General features: G+C 46.1%; 2 protein-coding genes across 11 annotated transcripts in view; both read left to right on the top strand.

Annotated features, from left to right (window-relative positions):
- The window catches only part of Radil (Ras association and DIL domains), a 67,304-nt gene that overhangs the window by 12,926 nt on the left and 32,969 nt on the right, over window positions 1-21,409 (top strand). The gene's annotated exons all lie outside the window — the stretch shown is intronic.
- Papolb (poly (A) polymerase beta (testis specific)) lies at window positions 8,097-10,433 on the top strand. Its single transcript, NM_019943.2, has one exon. The coding sequence runs from the start codon at window positions 8,287-8,289 to the stop codon at window positions 10,213-10,215; it is 1,929 nt and encodes a 642-aa protein (NP_064327.1). The 5' UTR covers window positions 8,097-8,286; the 3' UTR covers window positions 10,216-10,433.

The raw sequence follows: 21,409 nt of genomic DNA, 5'->3' as shown, positions 1-21,409 counted from the left end.
GAGGGTGACCCTGAACTCCTGGTCCTCTTGCCCCTCCTTCCTAGCGCTCAGACAGGTGAGCACACCCACAATGTGACTCCGATTTCTGAATAATTCCTGTCTTTGGGTGAAGGTGGGAGGGAGCTCCGCTGCTGTTGCCCTTTTCTTCAGGGAGTTGCTGCCTCTCCACCAGCCTCCTTTTAGTGGGTGCTTGGTGGTAGGTTCATTTCGGGATGAAAACCAAAACAACCTGAGCTTTTCTTCAGCAGTCTGAAACTATATCAATTTACAAAGATACAGGAGGCAGGGGAGGTACATCCATCCCAACACACTGTCACGAGCCACTGCTGGACAGACAGATGGACAATTTTGTTTTTAAATTTGTTAAAATTACATTTATCATTTGGGGGGTGCATTGTGACAAAAATGTGGAGGTCAGAGGATACCTTGTAAGAGTTGGTCCTCCCTCCACTGTGTGGCTCTGGGGATCAAACTCAGGTGGCCAGCAAGAGCCTTAATTTACCTCCTGAGCCCTTTTCAAAGACAGATTTATTGGGAATGAACATTTCAGTGGGACTAAAAGTGCCATAGTAAGTCCCGTGTGCATTCAAGGTGGCAAAGAAAAGAGCTTTTAATGAGAAAACTTTAAAAGTTGCATGAGGTGATTTGTAATGGTCACTCTTGGCTGCAACAGGCTGGTGGCAGTCCAAGGTAACAAGGGTTGCTGACCAGATGTCCTTCAGAAGTTTTTCTCTGGGTGAAGTGGGAACAGCCTGTGGAGAAGGCTGCCATTCTAGTGGAGTCTCCTGGGATGGTCTCGTTATCACGTGTGTGTGTGTGTGTGTGTGTGTGTGTGCACACATGTAAAGAATACTGAACAGTTCTCATCCCCAGTTTCCTCATCAAGTTCAAAGCTCTCCATTTTCCTTAGCACTTGGCACACATTGCGTTTCTCAGATGGGAACGCGTGTTTACAACTCCGTGGGTCACTTGTCGCTTATGAAGTAAGCAACTCATAACTTCCATTTTCCAGAACCTCTCGACTGCTTTAGAGACACCAAGTTAATTTTCTTCAGTTCATTAGTCAGCAGTTGTATAGCTAGTCTACTAACAAAGCAACATACTCATGGGCCTGGTGGCCAAACCCACAGCCTGATGCGGGCTGGATGAGAGCTCTACCGCTTCATTGCAGCCCCAACTAGGAATGAACTGCTTTAAAATTTTCTTTCCTTTTTTAAAATTTATGTGTCTGGGTGTTTTGCCTATGTGTATATCTGTATATCATATGCATGCTTGGCACCTTCAGAGGCCAGGTGAGGGCATCAGATGCTCTGGAGTTACATACCCTTGTTAGCTGCTGTATGGCTGCTGGAAATTGAACCTGGCTCCTCTGGAAGAGCAGCTAGTGCTCTTAACCATGGAGCCATCTCCATGGCCCCAGTGACCTGGTGCTTTAATACTTTTTCCTACTGCACAACACCGTAGCCTTTTAGTGTTTATTTACTTTTTGTGTGTAGGTGTGGCGTGTATATGTATATTCATATGCATGTGTGGGTGCATCCATGCATATGTGTGTACATTTGTGTGGATGCCTGAATCTGACCCTGGGTCGCAATCACTCTCTTTAGTAAGCAAGGCCTCTCATGCATCCAGTGCTCACCAGTTCCAGCTAGTCTTGCTAGTGGGCCTGCTTCTGGCATCCCGAGTGCTGGATCACAGGAGGTTGCCGTGTTTATCTGGCTTCTGTGCATAGGTTCTGGGGTCCGAATTCCCTCTATCTACTGAGCCATTCCCCAGCTGAAGGGGCCTTTTCCAGAACTGGCTTGAAGCAGGTACCGTAAGAACAATGCTGTGAATTCGAAATTAGTAGTAGAGATCCCACATTGCCCATTAGCCATTTGAAGTATTTCTAATAATAATAACCTCTTAGTTATTTACTTACTCCATCAGAACCATGTTAGCATCCAGTAGTTCCCATGGTGCTATTGGGTCAAAGATTGTTTTCCTTAATGTGTGCTCAAATGCTATTAGGTATGCATGTTGTGGTAACAGCTAGTCGTGCCCCAGGTCGGCCTCTAGCTGCAGAAGAAATGGGACCATCAAATACGTTGGCTTCCCAGCCTCTGGAGTAGAACACAAAGGGGTTGTGAGGCTGGGGACATATGCAGCTCACAGGCTGCCACAAATACAGAATGTAAAAAGGAACCATTCATTTTCCTAAAGCAATGTGGTCGGGGCCTGGGCTCTCTCAGCACTGACAGGTGGTTGCTCTGCATAGTGGTGTGAGGGTGGCTGGGTGAGAAGGCTGCTTCTCTTTTGCTCAGTTGCTAGCTACCACTGAGTAACTCCTGTGTCAGGCACTCGGTGTGCTGCTGCACACAGTGCAGCTGACAAGCAAACACATCTGGTTCCTAGGTAGCTGAGAAGCTATCGGCAATAACAGTGAAAATAAAAGCTCTCAAGCTGCCAGGCAGAGGGGCGCACGCCCTTAATCCCAGCAGAAACAGACAGAAAGAGGCAGATCTTTGAGTTTGAGGCCAGCCTGGTCTAAGGGGGATTTCCAGGACAGCCAGGAGAGAACACTTTTTTTTTTTTTTTTTTGGTTTTTTTGAGACAGGGTTTTTCTGAGAGAATACTTTCTTGAACCTAACCCCCACCCAAAAAAAATCTCTCAAGGAACTGAAAGAAGACTCAGGAGTTAAAAACCTTGCTACATGACTGTGTAGCATGCTCATGACTGTGAGGATGCGGGTTTGGATCCCAGAGCTCACATAACAAGCCAGGCCTGGTCTTGTGCATATGCCTGTGACCCAAGTGCTGTTGCCTAGCTGAAAATTGTGAGTTTGGAGGAAGACTATGAATCAAAAGAATAAGGCAGAATGCCTCCATTCCTACACAGGCACACCACTCATGTAACACATGTGTGTTCCCACCACATGCACGTGCACACACATACACACACACACAAAAGAATCTATCAGGAAACATAACTACACATATTTTGGGGGCTAGGGGTGCAGCTCAGTGGCAACACATTTGCCTAGAATGGACTCAGGCTCAATCCCCCTTACCAAAACATAAAAATGAAACAAAAACCAAGAAAAAAAAAAGACTTAGAAAACACTAAGAAAAATGATTTAGTGATAGGTTTAGGAAGTTCTCTCTAAGAAGATGAACTTTAAGCTCGCCTTTGTGAAAGATGATAACGCACATACCAGGTAGAGGAAGAGCAGTGGGCAGTTGGTGGGGCAGGAAAAACATTCTGGACAAAGGAACAGTATTATTCAAAGAGCCAGGGAGAAGAAGAAACAAACGGCTGGGCGGTGGTGGCACACGCCTTTAATCCCAGCACTTGGGAGGCAGAGGCAGGCGAATTTCTAAGTTTGAGGCCAGCCTGGTCTACAGAGTAAGTTCCAGGACAGCCAGGGCTACACAGAGAAACCCTGTCTTGAAAAACCCAATCAATCAATCAATCAGTCAGTCAATCAATCAATAAAAGGAAGAAACAAAAGGCAAGACCAGGCAGTCAGTGTTTGGCAGTGGCAGTGCCAGGGGTTACTTTGGACTTAGACAGAGTACAGGAGGCCACTAAAGCCCACACAAGCCCATTTGGATCCTGAGGCCAGAATACTTGTAGAAGGTCAGTAATGAGTTGATGAGAGAAATTTCACCAGAGCAGTGCCATGTGGTTTAGAGTTCAGTTAAAGGTAGAGAGAAGTGGATGAGGAGAACCAACAGTGTTGGCAAAGTAATTGGATATTGAAAAAGAGAAAGGAGGAGGTGCCAAAAGTGAAGCCCAGGATTAAGTGTCCATGGCTCTTCGATTTTCTAAATGGAGACTACAGAAAGAAACAGCTTATGGGAGAGTGGGAGGAACCATTCTTTCTCATTCATCCATCCATCCATCATTACATATGATGTGCATGCCATGGCATGCATGTGGAGGTCAGAGGACAACTTTCAGGAATCACTTTTCAATCCCCTGGGTTTGAAGATCTCACTTAGGTCCTGAGGTTTATGCAGCAAGTGCTTTTACAAACCCTTGAGCCATTTTTCTGACCCAAGTGTTCTCTTAAATGGCAAAAGTTTGAGACACCCAAGGTGACAACGTTGTAGTCGTATGGTAGGGACCCACTGCTTAGGAGAGAGGGTCTGATTATAAAATGTTAATTGTAAGTACATTTGTTTATAGATAGAGTCTCATAGCCCAGGCTGGCCTAGAACTCACTATGTAGTCCAGGCTGGTTTCAATCCCATGGTTCTCCTGCTCCAGCCTCTCTAATGCTGAATTACATGCATAAGCCACCAAGACTGGTTGGTGTTATTAAAACTGTGGAAATTGACAGAGTGCGCAGGTAGTGAGTGTACAATGAGGAGGGATGAGGGCTTATGCAGATACTGGAGGACCTCCAACATCCTGAGGCTAAATAATGGAGGAGAAGCCAGAACGGCAAACCGAGAAAGGTAGAGAGAGTCCAGAGATATGCAGGTCATAGGAACAAAGTATAGTGTTGTTCTGGCCTTGTTGGCCAAACATGAAGATTCTGTGGGTCAGAAACAATGAAGATCATTGGGTTCATTGGATTGGGCAGCATAGAAGTAACCAAAAATTAGATTATTTCTGGAAAATACATTACACTATAAATTATCTTTCAAATGTATAGGTTATTACCCCACCCCAAATTCAGAACATTTCTGTGAGAAAAAAGATCAACCATAGGACTTTTGGGTTTTTTGTTTGTTTGTTTTGTATTTTTTTTTTGAAAAATTTTAAAAGATTTATTTATTTATTATATGTAAGTACACTGTAGCTGTCTTCAGACACTCCAGAAGAGGGAGTCAGATCTCGTTAGGGATGGTTGTGAGCCACCATGTGGTTGCTGGGATTTGAACTCTGGACCTTCGGAAGAGCAGTTGGGTGTTCTTACCCACTGAGCCATCTCACCAGCCCCTGTTTTGTATTTTGAGACAGGGTTTCTCTGTGTAGCCCTGGCTGTCCTGGAATTCACTCTGTAGACCAGGCTGGCCTCGAACTCAGAGATCCACCTACCTCTGCCTCCCAAGTGCTGGGATTAAAGGCGTGTGCCACCATGCCTGGCACACGCCTTTTTTTTTTTTTTTTTTATGGTCACAGGACCTTTTGTATGCTCATCCATGTGTATTGGTGAATATACATGTGTTCATGAGTGCATAAGTGTGGGAGCTAGGGCATGACCTCAGGTGTTATCCTCAGGAGCTGTCCACCTCATTGGTCAGCATCCCATCAGGCAGGCTCTCTAGCCTTCCAGTACAGGAATCTGTCTGTATCCCTTCTCTAATCCCGTCTGCAAGTGTGCCCCCACTGGGCCCAGTTTTTATATGGGTTCCAGGGATTGAGCGCATGTAGCATCCTGGAGATGCCTACATAGCCACACTTCTCTGACTGACCCTTTCCCCGGAAGAAGCACAGGATCTCAACTAGTTATGAAAGTGTAATTTCTCTGGGAGGCATTTGTCAGTTTGGATGACTAAGAAGCTTAAACGTGGAGCTGGAGCACTGGCTCAGTGGTTGAAAGCACATGGCAATCTTCCAGAGGATCAGAGTCTGAGTCTCAGCACCTCTGTCGGAGCAACAGCTGCTGGGGTGAGTGTATACGCACTGACAAATACACAGACACATGCAAATAAAAATAAAACCATAAGAAAGGAATTTGAGCTTGACAGTGGACAAGAGAGACAGAGCCCATTGAAACCTTAGAAAGGCAAGAAGGTAGCACTGAGACCTGCCCTCCTTTCGGAGGAAGCTGGGCTCTCCAGAGGCTAGCATGTTGAGTACCTATCTGGCACATAGATAACAAGGAAAGTTATCTTTCTCCACCTGGGTTCTGGATGGTGAAAAATTTAAAAACTTTCTTGATAATTAAAAAGCACATTTTGTCCCACATGTATTTGGGTCTGGATTATAGTGGATAAAACATTAAAAGTCATACCAGGTGTGGCACACCTTTAATCCCAGGACTCAGGAGATAGAGGCAGGAGGATCTCTGTGAATTTGAGGCCAGCCTTGTCCACATATTGTGCTCTAGGACAACCAGAACTATACAGAGAGACCCTCTCTCAAAGAAGAAAAAGAAAAGCAAAAAGAAAAGAAAGAAGCCGGGCGTGGTGGTGCACGCCTTTAATCCCAGCACTCGGGAGGCAGGGGCAGTCGGATTTCTGAGTTCAAGGCCAGCCTAGTTTACAAAGTGAGTTCCAGGACAGCCAGGGCTATACAGAGAAACCCTGACTCAAAAAAAAAAAAAAAAAAAAAAAAGAAAAAAGAAAAGAAAGAAAAGAAATCACATACACAGCTTAGTACAAGAGCATCTAGCAAAACCAAAGGAAATCCTACCTGGATTTCCATATTCACCAGGCATGGGCATCCCAGTCCTCTCCACAAATGAGCTCATAACAAAAATCAGAGAACACAAAAGGGAAAAATGCCCAGAAATTCATGAAAGACAGCACACTACAGAATTAGACTCTCGGAGACATTACTGGCTACTGAATACTAATGAATGCTCACCATATTTGAAGAGATGGTAGGATGAAAACAGTGTATCACCTCCAAAATAGAGACAGATGTTTAAAAGAACAAGAGAATTATGCTGGTTAACTTTAACTGTCAACTTGTCACAATCTAGAATCAACTAGAAAGTTCTTTTTTTAAAAAAATGTTTTCGCCTTTAATCCCAGCACTCGGGAGGCAGAGGCAGGTGGATTTCTGAGTTCGAGCCCAGCCTGGTCTACAAAGTGAGTTCCAGGACAGCCAGGGCTATACAGAGAAACCCTGTCTTGAAAAAAAAAGGTTTTCCAAGTTTCCAAGTTTTAATTATGTGTAAGCATGTGCCATCAGAGGCCAGAGGTATCATAGGGAACCAATCTCCTATCCTGGAAAAGCAACAGTGGTGCCTTCTCCTCCTCCCATCCTTCTTCTGAGCCACCTTTCCAGCCCTGGGAAGAGATTCTTAATGAGGAATTACCTAGATCCAGTAGACTTGTGGGTGTGTCTGTAGGGGACTGTCCTGAGTGTTCATTTACACAGGAGATCCAGCCCATTGTGGGCATTCCCGTCCTTAGGCAAGGGACCCTGGACTGTATAAACAGGAGAAATAGATAGATGGATGACAGGAAGCAGGCATGGGTACATTTGTTCTCACTGCTCTTGACTGAGTGTGATGTGGCTAGATATCTTAAGTTCTTCTCACCTTCCCTGTAACTGACGGTAACCTGGAATTGTAAGCCAAATAAACCCTTTACCCCTAAGTTGTGTTTTCGTTTGTTTTTTTTTTTGTCAGCAACAGGAGTGAAACTGGAACAATTATGCTACCAGTAACACAAAGGTAAGTATTTAAAAGAATATGTAAGTTGGTTCTCTCAGTGGTAGTGTGTGAGGCGCTTGGATCCCAATACCACAAAAGCAAAGAGTGCACTTCAGTGGTGCTTCAACTGCACACTATATATAACTTAAGTGAGAATGGAGAAGTGGGAGATCTGGCGTCACCCAGGAACAAGCACAGATCTGGAGCACGGGAAGAATGGGAAGGTTTATCCTGTATCCAAACGAAGAGAACAAAGAGAATGTCGGGAAGAGCATATTCCAAGCATAGGCGTGGGAATCTTCTAGAGGCCACAAAATAAAAAGGACTTCTTGCTCTGATGCAGGAAATCCAGCGCGCCCTTGTAAATTGAGTATATTCACCTTGCACGCACGCACACAGCAGTGGAACTGTGGGATACTGAGAACAGAAATCTGAGTATGGGCTGGCAGAAGACGACGAAAGGGCCATAGTTTTGGCTTGATGGTAACTTCTCAGCAGGAGCCAGGGAAAGTAGAAGCCACCCCAAGAAGTGACACCAGGCCTGATGAGAGCACCACTGTCGCCCTGGGCCTAGCTGGAGCATCCTCTGGAACCTGCTTGGGGATAGAGGACAGTGCATTGTCCCTCAAGAGAGACTTCTCAGAACCGGGCAGGCCGGGCCGGGATGGAGCTCTTCCGGAAGCCTTCTAGCGCGAGAATTTCCTCCAATCTCGTGAGAGCGGCAGCGGCATCGGCCGGTGCGTGCGTGTGCCGTCGGTTCTGGAACGCGACCGCTGAGGAGCCCGGCGCCATGTTGGCCCGGAGGGATACCAGGGGAAGCGCTTGAGGCGGCGGGCTCGGAGCGGAGCGGGGGCCGACAGGGCCGGCCGGCAGGAGCCCGCCCCTCGCGCCTTCGGATCATGAGCCGAGCAGAGGCCGTCGAGGTCGCGGTGGCGGGGCAGGTGCCCTGGCGGCGCGGGAGCTAGAGATGATGCCATTTGCGGTGACCACCCAAGGAGCACAACAACCGGCTCCCGCCCCGAAGCAGTTCGGCATATCGTCCCCCATCAGCCTGGCCGCCCCCAAGGACACAGACCGCGAACTCACCCAGAAGCTGATCGAGACCCTCCAGCCCTTCGGGGTGTTTGAAGAGGAAGAGGAACTGCAGCGCAGGATTTTAATTTTGCAGAAATTAAATAATCTGGTGAAGGAATGGATCCGAGAAATCAGTGAAAGCAGGAATCTTCCACAAGCTGTAATTGAGAATGTTGGGGGGAAAATTTTTACGTTCGGCTCTTACCGATTAGGAGTACACACGAAAGGTGCAGATATCGATGCTTTGTGCGTTGCACCAAGACACGTGGATCGAAATGACTTTTTCACCTCCTTCTATGACAAATTGAAACTACAAGAGGAAGTAAAAGATTTAAGAGCTGTTGAGGAGGCCTTTGTGCCGGTTATCAAACTGTGTTTTGATGGAATAGAGATTGATATTTTGTTTGCAAGATTAGCATTGCAGACTATTCCAGAAGATTTGGACCTACGAGATGATAGTCTGCTTAAAAATTTAGATATTAGGTGCATAAGAAGCCTTAACGGTTGCCGGGTAACTGATGAGATTTTACATCTAGTACCAAACATTGACAGCTTCAGGTTAACACTGAGAGCCATCAAATTATGGGCCAAATGCCACAACATCTATTCCAATATATTGGGTTTCCTTGGAGGTGTTTCCTGGGCTATGCTAGTAGCAAGAACTTGCCAGCTTTACCCAAATGCAATAGCATCCACTCTTGTGCGAAAATTTTTCTTGGTGTTTTCTGAGTGGGAATGGCCAAATCCAGTGTTGTTAAAAGAACCAGAAGAACGAAATCTTAACTTGCCTGTATGGGACCCAAGAGTGAATCCTAGTGACAGGTACCATCTTATGCCTATAATTACACCAGCATACCCACAGCAGAACTCCACGTACAATGTGTCTGTTTCGACCAGGATGGTCATGATTGAGGAGTTTAAACAAGGACTTGCTATCACACATGAAATTCTGCTGAATAAGGCAGAATGGTCCAAACTTTTTGAAGCTCCAAGCTTTTTTCAAAAATACAAGCATTATATTGTACTTCTGGCAAGTGCGCCAACAGAGAAACAACATTTAGAGTGGGTGGGCTTGGTGGAATCAAAGATCCGAATCCTGGTTGGGAGCCTGGAAAAGAATGAGTTCATTACTCTGGCTCATGTGAATCCTCAGTCGTTTCCAGCACCAAAAGAAACTGCTGACAAGGAAGAATTTCGTACTATGTGGGTGATCGGGTTAGTGTTGAAGAAGCCAGAAAACTCTGAAATTCTCAGTATTGATCTCACCTATGATATTCAGTCTTTCACAGATACAGTGTACAGACAAGCAATAAATAGTAAGATGTTTGAGATGGATATGAAGATTGCTGCAATGCATCTAAGAAGGAAGGAACTTCATCAGCTACTTCCAAATCATGTTCTTCAGAAAAAGGAAACCCATTTAACAGAAAGTGTAAGGCTGACAGCTGTGACTGACAGCAGCCTTCTCTTGTCTATAGACAGTGAAAACAGCATGACTGCTCCTTCACCTACTGGCACTATGAAGACAGGTCCACTGACTGGAAACCCTCAGGGCAGAAACAGTCCTGCTCTGGCTGTTATGGCAGCATCTGTGACCAACATACAGTTTCCTGATGTTTCCTTGCAGCATGTGAATCCCATAGAAAGCTCAGGAATTGCACTGAGTGAAAGCATCCCTCAGATTCCCTCACAACCTACCATTTCACCACCACCTAAGCCTACAATGACCAGAGTGGTTTCTTCGACACATCTGGTAAACCATCCATCTAGACCTTCAGGAAATACAGCAACGAACATACCCAATCCTATACTAGGAGTCTAGAAGACAGTCTCAGCTGATAAGAAGAAAGAAACAAGAAACCCAACAGAAGGGAAGAACCAGATAGATGAGTCCCGCTTAGACACCACTCAGACAGCAGCTTCTCTGTTGGCCTCTCAGGAAACACCTGGGAACAGATAAGCCCGGTATCCCTGTTTTTCCTAGAGATCCTATTCCTTTTATTGAGAGTTCAATAAAACAGATTGAATGGATAGAAACTATCTCAAAGGCCCTTACACAAATTCTTGCAAATTGAACTTGTCGCTTTCGGATGTTAAAGGAAAATGAGGGAACCAGGCTAGATTTGACTCAAAATAGATTCATACTCCATTAGTAACTTTTTTTGCTGGCCTAATCTTGAAGTCCAGATTAGCATTCAAAACCAGTACTGTTACTCATGCCTCAGACCATTAGCATGTTGATAGTAGTTACATTATTTCAGAGAGCTCTGATTAGAAAAGAGGAAAATCCCCTCTAGCTGTATTCATTTCTGTCCTTGACTGACATTAGAATTGGATTTATGTTTGATCCATTGTTGGGAAATTTGCAATACAAACTATCAGAACCCTTATTATAGTACTTTATGGGATTTAAAATTTTTCCATTAGGAACTAGAACTAATTTTTGACTTTCCACTTTGGTGAATTTTCACCTTTTTTTCCTCCCCGAAAAGGTTTCTTTACTAATCTTAAAGTCGCATGCTATTTTTGTAGTAATATACTTGAGAAAGTATGAAATATGTATCTCAGTTCCCAGGAGGCGTCTACACCCTCTAAGATGGAATGTAATCTTCGAGGGCATTCATTTGACATCAAAACCATAGTTACTAAGTATTTGGTTTCTGTGGGAGAAGATCAAGAAATGGTATATGGGTTTTATCTGTAGAATTGTTTGGAAGAATGTATAATCAGCTAGGTATTTTCTCAGTTCCACATTCCTTTTTTCTTAATCATTTGTCCTCAAACAAAAACTTCATCCTCTTTGCATTAAGCATGCAAGCATGCATGCTGCTTCTTAAAAGTCCAGAATATTAATATCTAAATTGTAATGCAAATACAAAAGATTTTTGGCCACATGACACAAAACATCAAATTCTGACTTCATGGTTAAAATATCTCAGGAAAACTTGGGTCAGTGTTCTGTTCTTGATCTCCATGGATGTGAGATTTTCTAGATCACAGAGTATCTGCTTTGGAAGAAAACTAGTTTCCAAGTTTAAATATGTAGGCAAAAAGGCATTTTTTACTCTTAAGAAGTTTAAGCCATGTTTTATTTTAATGTAGTACCAAAATTGATCAGATTATATGTGTACAGTCATACAAAAAAATAATTTCCACAAAGCTCTTGACATCTAGTCAGCTTTCTACTCTTTTACCAAGTCTCAGGGATACTATAAATTAGAGCTGTTTCTCAATAAAGGAGCAGAGTCCCCGGATGTAGTAACTATAAAGGCCAAAGGATGTCACTGAATGATAGCTTTAGTCTTCTTAATCCAGATACAGCAAACTTAACAACTCTTCCAAGCATCCAGGTCTGTCTCTCCCTTTCCCTCTAAAACTCCTTTCTGTTCTGCCTGTTTTCTCCCATGTCAAGTCAGAATTGTTTAACCCTTCTTGTCCTTCTAGATTAATTTTTAGTGTTGGACTATAGTCTTTTTCCCTTTTAAACTGAGCAGTAATTGAGACTTTCTGATAACCAGACTGCCGGACCTCTTTCTGTCACACCTCTGCTCTGTGCATGTTCACCCTGCCCTTCCACCAGCATAAGAAAGTGCATGGCTCCTGCATTCCAAACAGCCATGGTGTCTGCTGGAGACAGCCAGGCACAAATTTAGTCTCCTCATTTTGTTTACACACTGGAAAAATGTTTATTAAATGTTTTGTGTAAATATGCCTGTTTTTTTTTTAAACCAAGCTGGAAACTTGGGACTTTTGAAGTCTAGTTTTTATTACGTGAATACCAGACTATTTTTTCATGTGATGTGCATAGCGTCTCCTGACTGGAGTTTTCTGTTACGTGGTATCTGTACTCCTTGTATTTTCGAGCACGATTTTGAAAGCAGATAATGTATTTCTCCATTACAAACACAATAAAAATAAATGCCAAACAACCTGGAACTAAAACACTGGCCAGATGTTTAAGTCTGGTCTAAGAATTCAGATGTCATTTTTCTTTTTTTAGAGTTCTTGAGATGGAACCCAATGCCTTATATGCACGAGGCAAGCGCTCTGCCATAGAGCTGCATCCCTGGACCCAGAACTTCTCCACTGTTCTGAAGGAGGAGGCAGGGCTGGTGGGTGACTGTATGACATGGAAAGCACAGGGTGTAGTGCCTGTGGAGGACACACAGAGGGTTCAAATGTCAAAAGGAAAGACTTTGAAGGGAAGACAGGAAGGGAGTGAGCGTGGTGGGTGCCAGGGCTGTAAGCATAGCCCTTGGGAAGCTGAGGTGGAGGATGACTTGAGTTTGGGAGTTGCTGACCAGGCTGTTTAGTGGGACCTGAAAGGATATGCTGGACTTTGGGAGGGCAGGGGTATACTTCTTAAGTGTCAGTGTGGAGGAGAGAAGGCTCTAGGAGGAGGCAGAGCATCTGGGAAGTGGAGACTGTCCGTACTGAGATATTGACCATACTGAGATTATTGAGCTGCAGGAGGAGCTGCAGGGAGGTGGAGCTTGTCGGCCTGGGGCTGGGGAGCTGCTGCTGAGATTGAAGGAACATACCAAAATGTGAGGACATGGGGTGCAAGTGAGAAAAAGTTTGCATGGGGGTGGGGGTCCCACATTAATGATAGGAGAGACCTTTCTAGGGAAGGAGGTTACGTTATGACAGGCTTGCCCCAGATCGCTTAACTGCAACAGAAAATAGCAAAGCAAATGAACAAACTTCCAAGTATGTCATTAGCACACAACATTAAAATCAGTTCTTTAACACTGAGCCTTTGGGCAGCCTAGCATAATGATTACTGAACTCTTCCTCCGAAGGGCTGGCTAGTGAATAGTTTCAGCTTTGGGAAGCCGTATGGTCTCTGTCACAACCACTTAACTCTGCCCTGTAGAGTGAAGAGATAGATAATACAGCACCAGATGGCTCAGGCTGGATTTGTCACTATCCCCACCCCCAACAAGCATTGGCCACAATAATCGCATGGACATTTATCATGGGCCCCTCTACTCAACAACAAGCAAATTCACCCCATTCTCAGGGAAGTACTGGGCATGTGTAGCCGTCAAGAAAACAAGGGTGGATCTAGTTCTAAGTATTAACATACGACTGTAGTGTTATAAGTTAGAACTCAGTAACAAGCCAGGGCTAACACGATGGCTCAGAAGGTAAAGGTACTTGCTGTAAAAGCCTGGTGATGAGAGTTCAATCCCTGGGACCCACCATGGAATTAGAGAACAGACTCCCGAAACTTGACCTCTAGATCTCTATATTCTAACTGTGGCACGTGTGCCCACATTCACACACTCACCCCCCCCACACACACACACAAAGAAAAAAAGCCAGATACGGTGATGTATGCCTCTGATCCTAGCACTCAAGAAGTAGAGATAGGAGATTCCAGAGTTGGAGGCCAGCCTGGGCTAATTAATGGGACCATCTCAATAAACAACTCTACTAAACAATAGCATGGGCATTCCACCCCAGGCCCCCACACAGGGTGTTACTTTTTCCACTCTTGGATCTTTACAGCACGCTGTGAGTATTGATATGCTTCATCTCGGTGGTTCATCTACTTCATTGAGGACCCTGTCCACCCTCTAGTTACCTGCAGTGTGCCGTGTACAAACAGTACTTTCCTATATGTGTTATATGGTGGCAGAAAAGTCCAGGAGCCTCTTGTCTGATGGTAACCAAGAGACAAGTGCACCCTTGAGAGGTGATAGCCCAAAGTTAGAACAACGCACATAGAAACCTGACCGACCATCAGTCCGGGTCCAAGGGAGTGCCACCTTCTTGCGGTAAGAATCCTAAATCTGTGACGTCAAACAAGTCATGGCTTCATGCAACCATGAAGATGTGGCTGATCATGCCCAGAAAGAAAGTAAATCCTCCCCAAATACGTAAAGTGCCCGGGCGTGGTGGCACACGCCTTTAATCCCAGCACTCGGGAGGCAGAGGCAAGCAGATTTCTCAGTTCGAGGCCAGCCTGGTCTACAAAGTGAGTTCCAGGACAGCCAGGGCTATACAGAGAAACCCTGTCTCGAAACACACACACACAAATACATAAAGTGGGAATGTAATTTATATAAGGCTCATGTACAATTAGAGTGGTATAACTCGGAGTTATAACCGTGTAACAGGACTGGTGCTTTAGTGCTTACCTGGAGTCCTAGCACTCAGGAGGCTGAGGCAGAACATCCCAGGCTCAAAACCAGCTTGGACCACATAGCAAGCTGCAGGCCAGCCTTGACACCTTAGCAAGACCCTGTTTCACAAAACAGGCCAAATATCAAATGGCATTGTCTTCATTTTATTTTCTTCATTTGCTGTGATAAAAGAGTTTACAAAAGCAATCCATGAGAGAAAAGTGTTTACTCTAGCTTCCAGTGCAAAAGGAAGGCACGGAGGCAGGAGCAGGAGGCAGGCCAACACACTTCATTGGCAGGAAGCAGAGTAGTAATGCAAACTGTGCGCAGCCCAAGATCTCAGCAAGGGAATGGTGTCACCCACAGTGGGCAGGTCTTCCCACCTCATAACACAAAATAAGCCCCCATCATGCCCAGAGGGGGATTCTGGACCCTGATTGACAACAGTGACCATCACAGGGTTTAGTGAAATGGCAGTAAGAACTAGCTGCTTGCCTTTTGCAGTAAGGAAGGGGAGAGCAGCAGATTGCAGTGGCCATATTTTTGGGTTGGTGGTAGGTGCAACTGTTCTTTTTCACTCTCTGGAAGTTGGGGACACCACCTTGTGTGTGGAATGGTTTATAATTAGAAATGCAATACTAAATGCCATATTTTATAGACATTTGGAGATCAGCTAGGCGTTGCAGTTGGCCAGGGTATCACTGAAGTTGATACAGATCTGTTTCTTTCCATATACGGGTGCTACATTCAGGACGGGTAGGGTGGACTCCCCTGGTCCCCAGAGCCCTGGGCTGTTTCCACCTTCAGCCTCACTGCACTGCTTCATGCCTCTCCTTTCAGGGTTGTTGAGGGCAGGATGATTTGGGGAGAAGGCCAACCTATGTTTGTGTAGTAGCTACTTTCATGGTGATGTGACCAGATAGGAAGAAGTAATCTAAGGAGCTAGAGAGATGGCTCATGATTAAAAACGCTTCCTGCTCTTCCACAGGACCTAAGTCTATTCTCAGCACACGCATCAGCTGATTCACAACCAGATCCAGCAGATCTAACGCCCTCTTCTGGGGTACCAACACAGGTTTTCATAGATAAACATACATAAATGACAACATAAAATCCTTTAAATATATTTTTATAGACAAATAACTTGAAGGAGGACTTCCTTTTGCTCAGAGTTCAGGGGGCACAATCTGTCATAGCTGGTACTGCATGGTGGCTGAGTGTGGCTCACAGTTTGTGTGCAAGTGCCGTTACCCACTGAGCCATCTTGCTGGCCTACTTTATCCACGTATAGGGTCCAGAACCCCTCAAGTAGGCAAAAGTGGCTCCTATATGGACAGGTTTTCCACCTCAGCTAAGGTAACCAAGAACCAGTCCCTACTACCACCACAGACATGGTCGGAGGGGACTCTGGATTGTGTCAGGTTGACAAAACCAACAGCCACAGCATCTTAAGGAAGAGTTTATTTGAGCTCACTAGTTGCAGGGATGCTGCATCATGGCGTGACAGTGAGAGAAGTCCTAACTGTGGCAGGGAGACATGAATGCTTTCTCCTGTTTTGTTTTGTTTGTTTGTTTTTACTAGCCCTAGAATAATGTTGCTACTAAGACCGTAAGTCCTTAGTTAAACATCCCGGGAATCTCCATCACAGACTCAGAGGTGTATCTCCTAGGTGATTCCAAATCCAGTTGGCGATGAAAGCCTACTTTTAATGACGGTTCTTAAATGCTTTCACTCCCTTCTAGCCCACCACCCACCAGAGGGAGTGGAAAAGAAAGGATATGGGAGAAGTGGATCTGTTTACAAATTGGTTTTTAGAGCAAATCCCATCTGCGTTGTCAGGAAATCAGCAGTTTAGTTCACAGATCAGTAGTGGCAGCTTGATCTGTTTGTAAATACTTTACAAATGTATCAGCAGTCTAGTTGGGTAGAGTCGGGACAACAGCATGAATCAGCAGTTGTGGCATAACCTAGCAGAGTCAGCCAGACCTCAGCTGCATCAGCATGAATCAGCAAGAGGGACCAGGACCAACAGGGACGACAGGAGAAGTTCTTTGCTGTGCCTCTCTCAGCTAAGCAAAAGATCAGCGAAGATGCGAGACCAACAAGGGTTGCAGAGCTCACTCTACCAGTAAGCCCCTCTCACAGTCTGTTGAGCCCTATTTATACTCCTTGCAGTCATTACTTGTCCTCCACGGGTCTTGCCTCACCATGTGTCTTGTCTCAGCAAAACTCCATGTGAGTCTGTCTCAGCTGACATCACTCTGCCAATCAGCCTGAGTCGGCAGAAGTGGCAAAAAGCCACAGCACACCACCAGAAGATTTTTGGTGCATTTCTCTCCATGGAGTCACAACAAATGGAGCTCAACTATGCGTTGTAAGTCGGACCACTACATGCATGTTGTTAGGGAAGAATCCTTTATCACGTGTCCTTTCACGTGCTTGCTTTAGCAAAACATCCTCTCTCCTGTGTCTGCTTCAGGAAAACAGTCCTTCATGAGTCTGCTTTAGCAAAACACCATCCAACACAGCTAAGTTTCCAAAGAACCCTTAAGTTCCCACTCCATGGAGCATGTCCCCCATGGAGCATGTCCCAGCAGGAGCATCCCTCACCCTTCATCAACTGGAACATACATGTGACCAGCCCATCTGCAGTAGACATGGGAGAATGGTGTCGGAAGTTACTGTGCTAGAAGAGGGAAGACTGAGCGCTGAGAGGCCATGCCAGCCTTCTCTGTCACAGCACGCACATGTTGCAGTCCAAGAGCTCTGGGCCCCGGATTCGTTGAGCATTTATTTAGCTTTCTTGTTTTTGAAAGGCTCATGAAACATAGAGTACTTGCTATGCAGGCCCCCAGCACGTGTGTAAACTCTGGCAACACCTGTCTAGAACTCCAGAATTCAGGAGGGTCCTTGAGGCCCGAGGGTTACCTTGCTGAATCAGTGAGAGTGAGCTCCTGGCTAGTGAGAAACTATGTTTCAAGAAATAAAAAGCAACTGACCATGGCATGGATATTGACCTCTGATCTCCACATAGGCATGAGTTTACACACACAGGCTCATGTGTTTGCTTGTGGTTCACTTAGGTAATCTCTCTTTGAGTGAATCTAGTGTGAACTGATCAGTGTTTATTTTCTGTGTGTGATTTGGCACACGTGGAGGTCAGAGGACAACTCTGCACGTTTCTCCTCCCACTGTGTGGCTACAGGGATTTGAATTCAGGTCATCAGGCTTCGGAGCAGATTTCCTTAACCACTGAGCACTCCCATCAGACTATCAACTGTATTTATAACTGAAGAAGTCTTTTTTGCCACTTGGCTGTCCACGATTACGGAATGACATCATCTTCTCAGGCCTCCTTCACATTCAGCTGTGGAGTCTTTGGGAAGGGCCCCAAGGATCCATACCTCTGTGTCACATGCAAGATGCAGCCACCCCTCAAGGTCATCTGGTGTCACCGTTCAAGCCCTAAGTGTAATCATCTCAGTAAGGTAACTGAGCTGTGGCTGAGGACACTGGGTGAAGTCCATGAAGTGCAGTGAGGACACTGGGTGAAGTCCATGAAGTGCAGTGAGGACACTGGGTGAAGTCCATGAAGTGCAGTGAGGACACTGGGTGAAGTCCATGAAGTGCAGTGAGGACACTGGGTGAAGTCCATGAAGTGCAGTGAGGACACTGGGTGAAGTCCATGAAGTGCAGCTCTTTGGTTTTTGTTTTTCCAGACAGGGTCTCTGGAGCTCACTCTGTAGACCAGGCTGGCCTTGAACTCACACAGATCCTCCTGTCTCTGCCTCCTGAGCCACCTTAAAGTGCAATTCTTGGGGAACAATTATTTTAAAGAGTTCTTTTTATTTGTGTGTGTGTGTGTGTGTGTGTGTGTGTGTGTGTGTGTGTGTGTGTACACGAGTACAGTTGCCTGAGGGGCTAGGAGAGGGCATGAGATCCCCTGGAGCTGGAGTTCCTCGTGTTTATGAGCTGCCTGGGTGCTGACTGCGGACCCTGGGTCCTTTGGAAGAGCAGTAAATGTTCCTAACCACTGAGCCATCGCTCCAGCCCCTTTGGAATAATGTTTGCTCCTCTTTGAAACCAAAACTGCCTGCTCAACGCCTACAGCCTGCAGTGGCAAGGCAGGCACAAGTGACAGTGTCAGCAAGGAGCAGGTGGGAGGCAGAACAGCACCACTAAACCCAAGTGACTTTCAAGTCCAGCCATAGTTCTTGGGTGAAGTTTCCCGACCCACGGATAGTCCCTTGGCTCTACCCCCTGTGCTCGGTGCCACTGCTGGGTCCTCCCTTCTATTCTGGGGCACCCATCCGTTTTGGTGACAGCATGCTTGTCAAGCGTGTCCTGTTGGTGATCTGTTCAACTGCATGGCCTCTGTCATGTTCAGTCCTGGCCATCTGCACTGACAGAATTTTCTCAGGAGCCTGTGGGCTGCATGGGATTTCCTGGGAATTCATTGCACTGCAGTGAAGCCACGCCCACAGACAGTTTTGAGCTCAGGCGTTCTGTTTTTAGCCTCCATAGTCAAACAGTATGCTAGAGTTTCCTTGAGGTCCTCTGGCCTGAGAAAAACCCACACAACCCCCTCATCCCTTGAAAGAGGCTCTTGTAAAGTCGAGCACGCTGAAGTGTGAGGGGTCTGGTTTTGGTTTTTTAGGATTTATGTATTCATATTTTACATGTATAGATGTTTTGTCTGCATATATGTGTACCACCACAAGAGTGCCTGGTACCCACTGAGGCCAGTAGACGGTGTCAGGATTCTCAGGGCCGGAGTTACAGGCATTTGGGAGCCACCTGAGGTGGGTGGGTGCTGGAAACTGAACTCAGGTCCTTTGCAAGAGCTCTTAACTAAGTGCTGAGCCCTCTCTGCAGCCCCTGTGAGATTCATTTGCTTGCTCCCTTTGCTTTGTTGGATAGAACCTGGACCTTGTGTGCTCTAGCACTGAACTGTACCCCCAGGAACACATTTTCCCCCTTAAATCTATCTTTGGTTTCATTAGAGGCTTGTCCACATCTCACTGGGCTTTTCCTTTGTGACACACTCAGGCAGTCATTTTCTGACTTTGTCTTCTGGGTGAGATGTCCTGGCACTTTCCAAGTCACCCTGTCCTGGCTGTTCTCTTGTTTTCTAGAATGGTCAATTTCCTCTTTTTCCTTCCTTCACAGTAAGCAGCAGGCAGGCCTTCCCTTCCCCCTCCTTAAGCCCCCGCCTGACTTTCAGCACCCTCCTGTGTGTTGGGATACTTGTTAGAGCCACACATGGTTTCTGGGCACTAACCAGCAGGTCTGTAACTGTTCTTGATGGCAAGAAAGCAACTTGAGACTCCATGCTCTGGGTATGGTCTGGCCACAGGGTCAGCCTCGCCACCCAGGTTGCACAGGGCAAGCTGCAATGCCGGTATTGATACAGTACACCTTTCTGGTCTTTGGAGGCCTCTGTCTAGCTCTGGTCATGGACTGCAAACTGTCTTTCTGCATTTTCTCTCTCTTTCCATCCTTCCCTCCTCCTTCCCTGTGGAGTGAGTGCCCTGACTTCTCTTCTGCGGCCAGCTGAGCAGGTCTCAGAAGGAACATATGTGACAGGGACTAGACCCCTGGTCTACATTTTAAGATCAGCAGATAAGGGCTTTGATTTATTAGAAAAGTTTCCTCTCCTGTGCACTCTGACCCTGGCAGTGACCTCAGCAGAGATGTGGACCTCTGAGGATGCTGCCTAGCACTTGCCCTCCCCCTCATACACACATACTCCATACAAACCACAGAGCCAACTGGGCAGCCTAGTGACTTCTAAACCAGTTTGGGTTACATAGGGAGTGAGAATAGAAAGAAGTCTACTAAATCTAAGCATGGTTTTATACATGGACTCTCCTCTGTATAGTTAGTTCTGAGCTTGCACAAACTGGTGTATAATAGTCAAATAGATTTGGGGTGTGTTACTTGGAATGAATCTCTCAAGGCTTGCAGTTGCTCTACCACTGAGCCACGCCCCAGCCCCTCACTGGGGGATTCTAGGCAGGGGCTCTACCACTGAGTCACATCCCCAGCCCCTCACTGGGGGATTCTAGGCAGGGGCTCTACCACTGAGCCACGCCCCCAGCCCCTCACTGGGGGATTCTAGACAGGGGCTCTACCACTGAGACCCTAGGCTTCTTCCCAATGCAGAGTCCTCAGTGCCACACTGCACATAAAGTACCATTCTCTATGTCCTAAACCTGATAGAAGTGTCACATTTCAGTGCTCCCCCTGATCTCCCTGATACACTCAGCTTCTGGAAATGGGCAGTCAGAACTTCCCCCTGCCCGCCTGTGTCCACACATGCCTGCTGTGTTGCAACTCTGCTCCAAGAACACCAGGTGAGCTGTTGAATCCCAACCACTGCATAGCTCATGGTGAGCAGGGGATGCTTCCCAGTTTCAGATGCGCTAGCGTGTACAAGAAAGTACACCTGGGAATCAAAGTAGGACACTCGCATATTCTTTCAGCACTTGAAAAGCGTGCCCTTTAAAAGACTCTTATCTCCAGTTAGATGTGTTTACAGTTAAAGGAATGCTTTCTCATCGCCGCTTAAGACCAAATAAAAACAAAATCCTGGCTTTCTGCCAGTTCTCCCTTATTCCTCGTTTGCTCTCCCCAGAGGCCATGGCATTCAGCTGTGAGCTATTTCTTGTTTAGCATTTGTGTGCGCGCGGGGATGCATGTGTAGGTTTGGCTGTGCATACTTGGATGTATACGTGGAGGTCAGAGGACAGCCTCAGGTGTTGTTCCTCAGGTGCCCTCTACCTTATTTGTTTGTTTTGAAATGGAGTCTCTCATGGCCTGGACATTACCAGGCTGGCCAGCGAACCCAGAGCATCTGCCTGCTTCAGCCTTCCCAGTGTGAG

The sequence above is a fragment of the Mus musculus genome, chromosome 5 (genome assembly GCF_000001635.26).
Source record: "Mus musculus strain C57BL/6J chromosome 5, GRCm38.p6 C57BL/6J".
NCBI lineage: Eukaryota > Metazoa > Chordata > Mammalia > Rodentia > Muridae > Mus > Mus musculus.
This window is presented reverse-complemented; position numbering and strand designations above follow the sequence as displayed.

Bases quoted from the DNA above. Each gene is read 5' to 3' on its own strand.
- Papolb (NM_019943.2), top strand. From the start codon at position 8,287: ATGATGCCATTTGCGGTGACCACCCAAGGAGCACAACAACCGGCTCCC.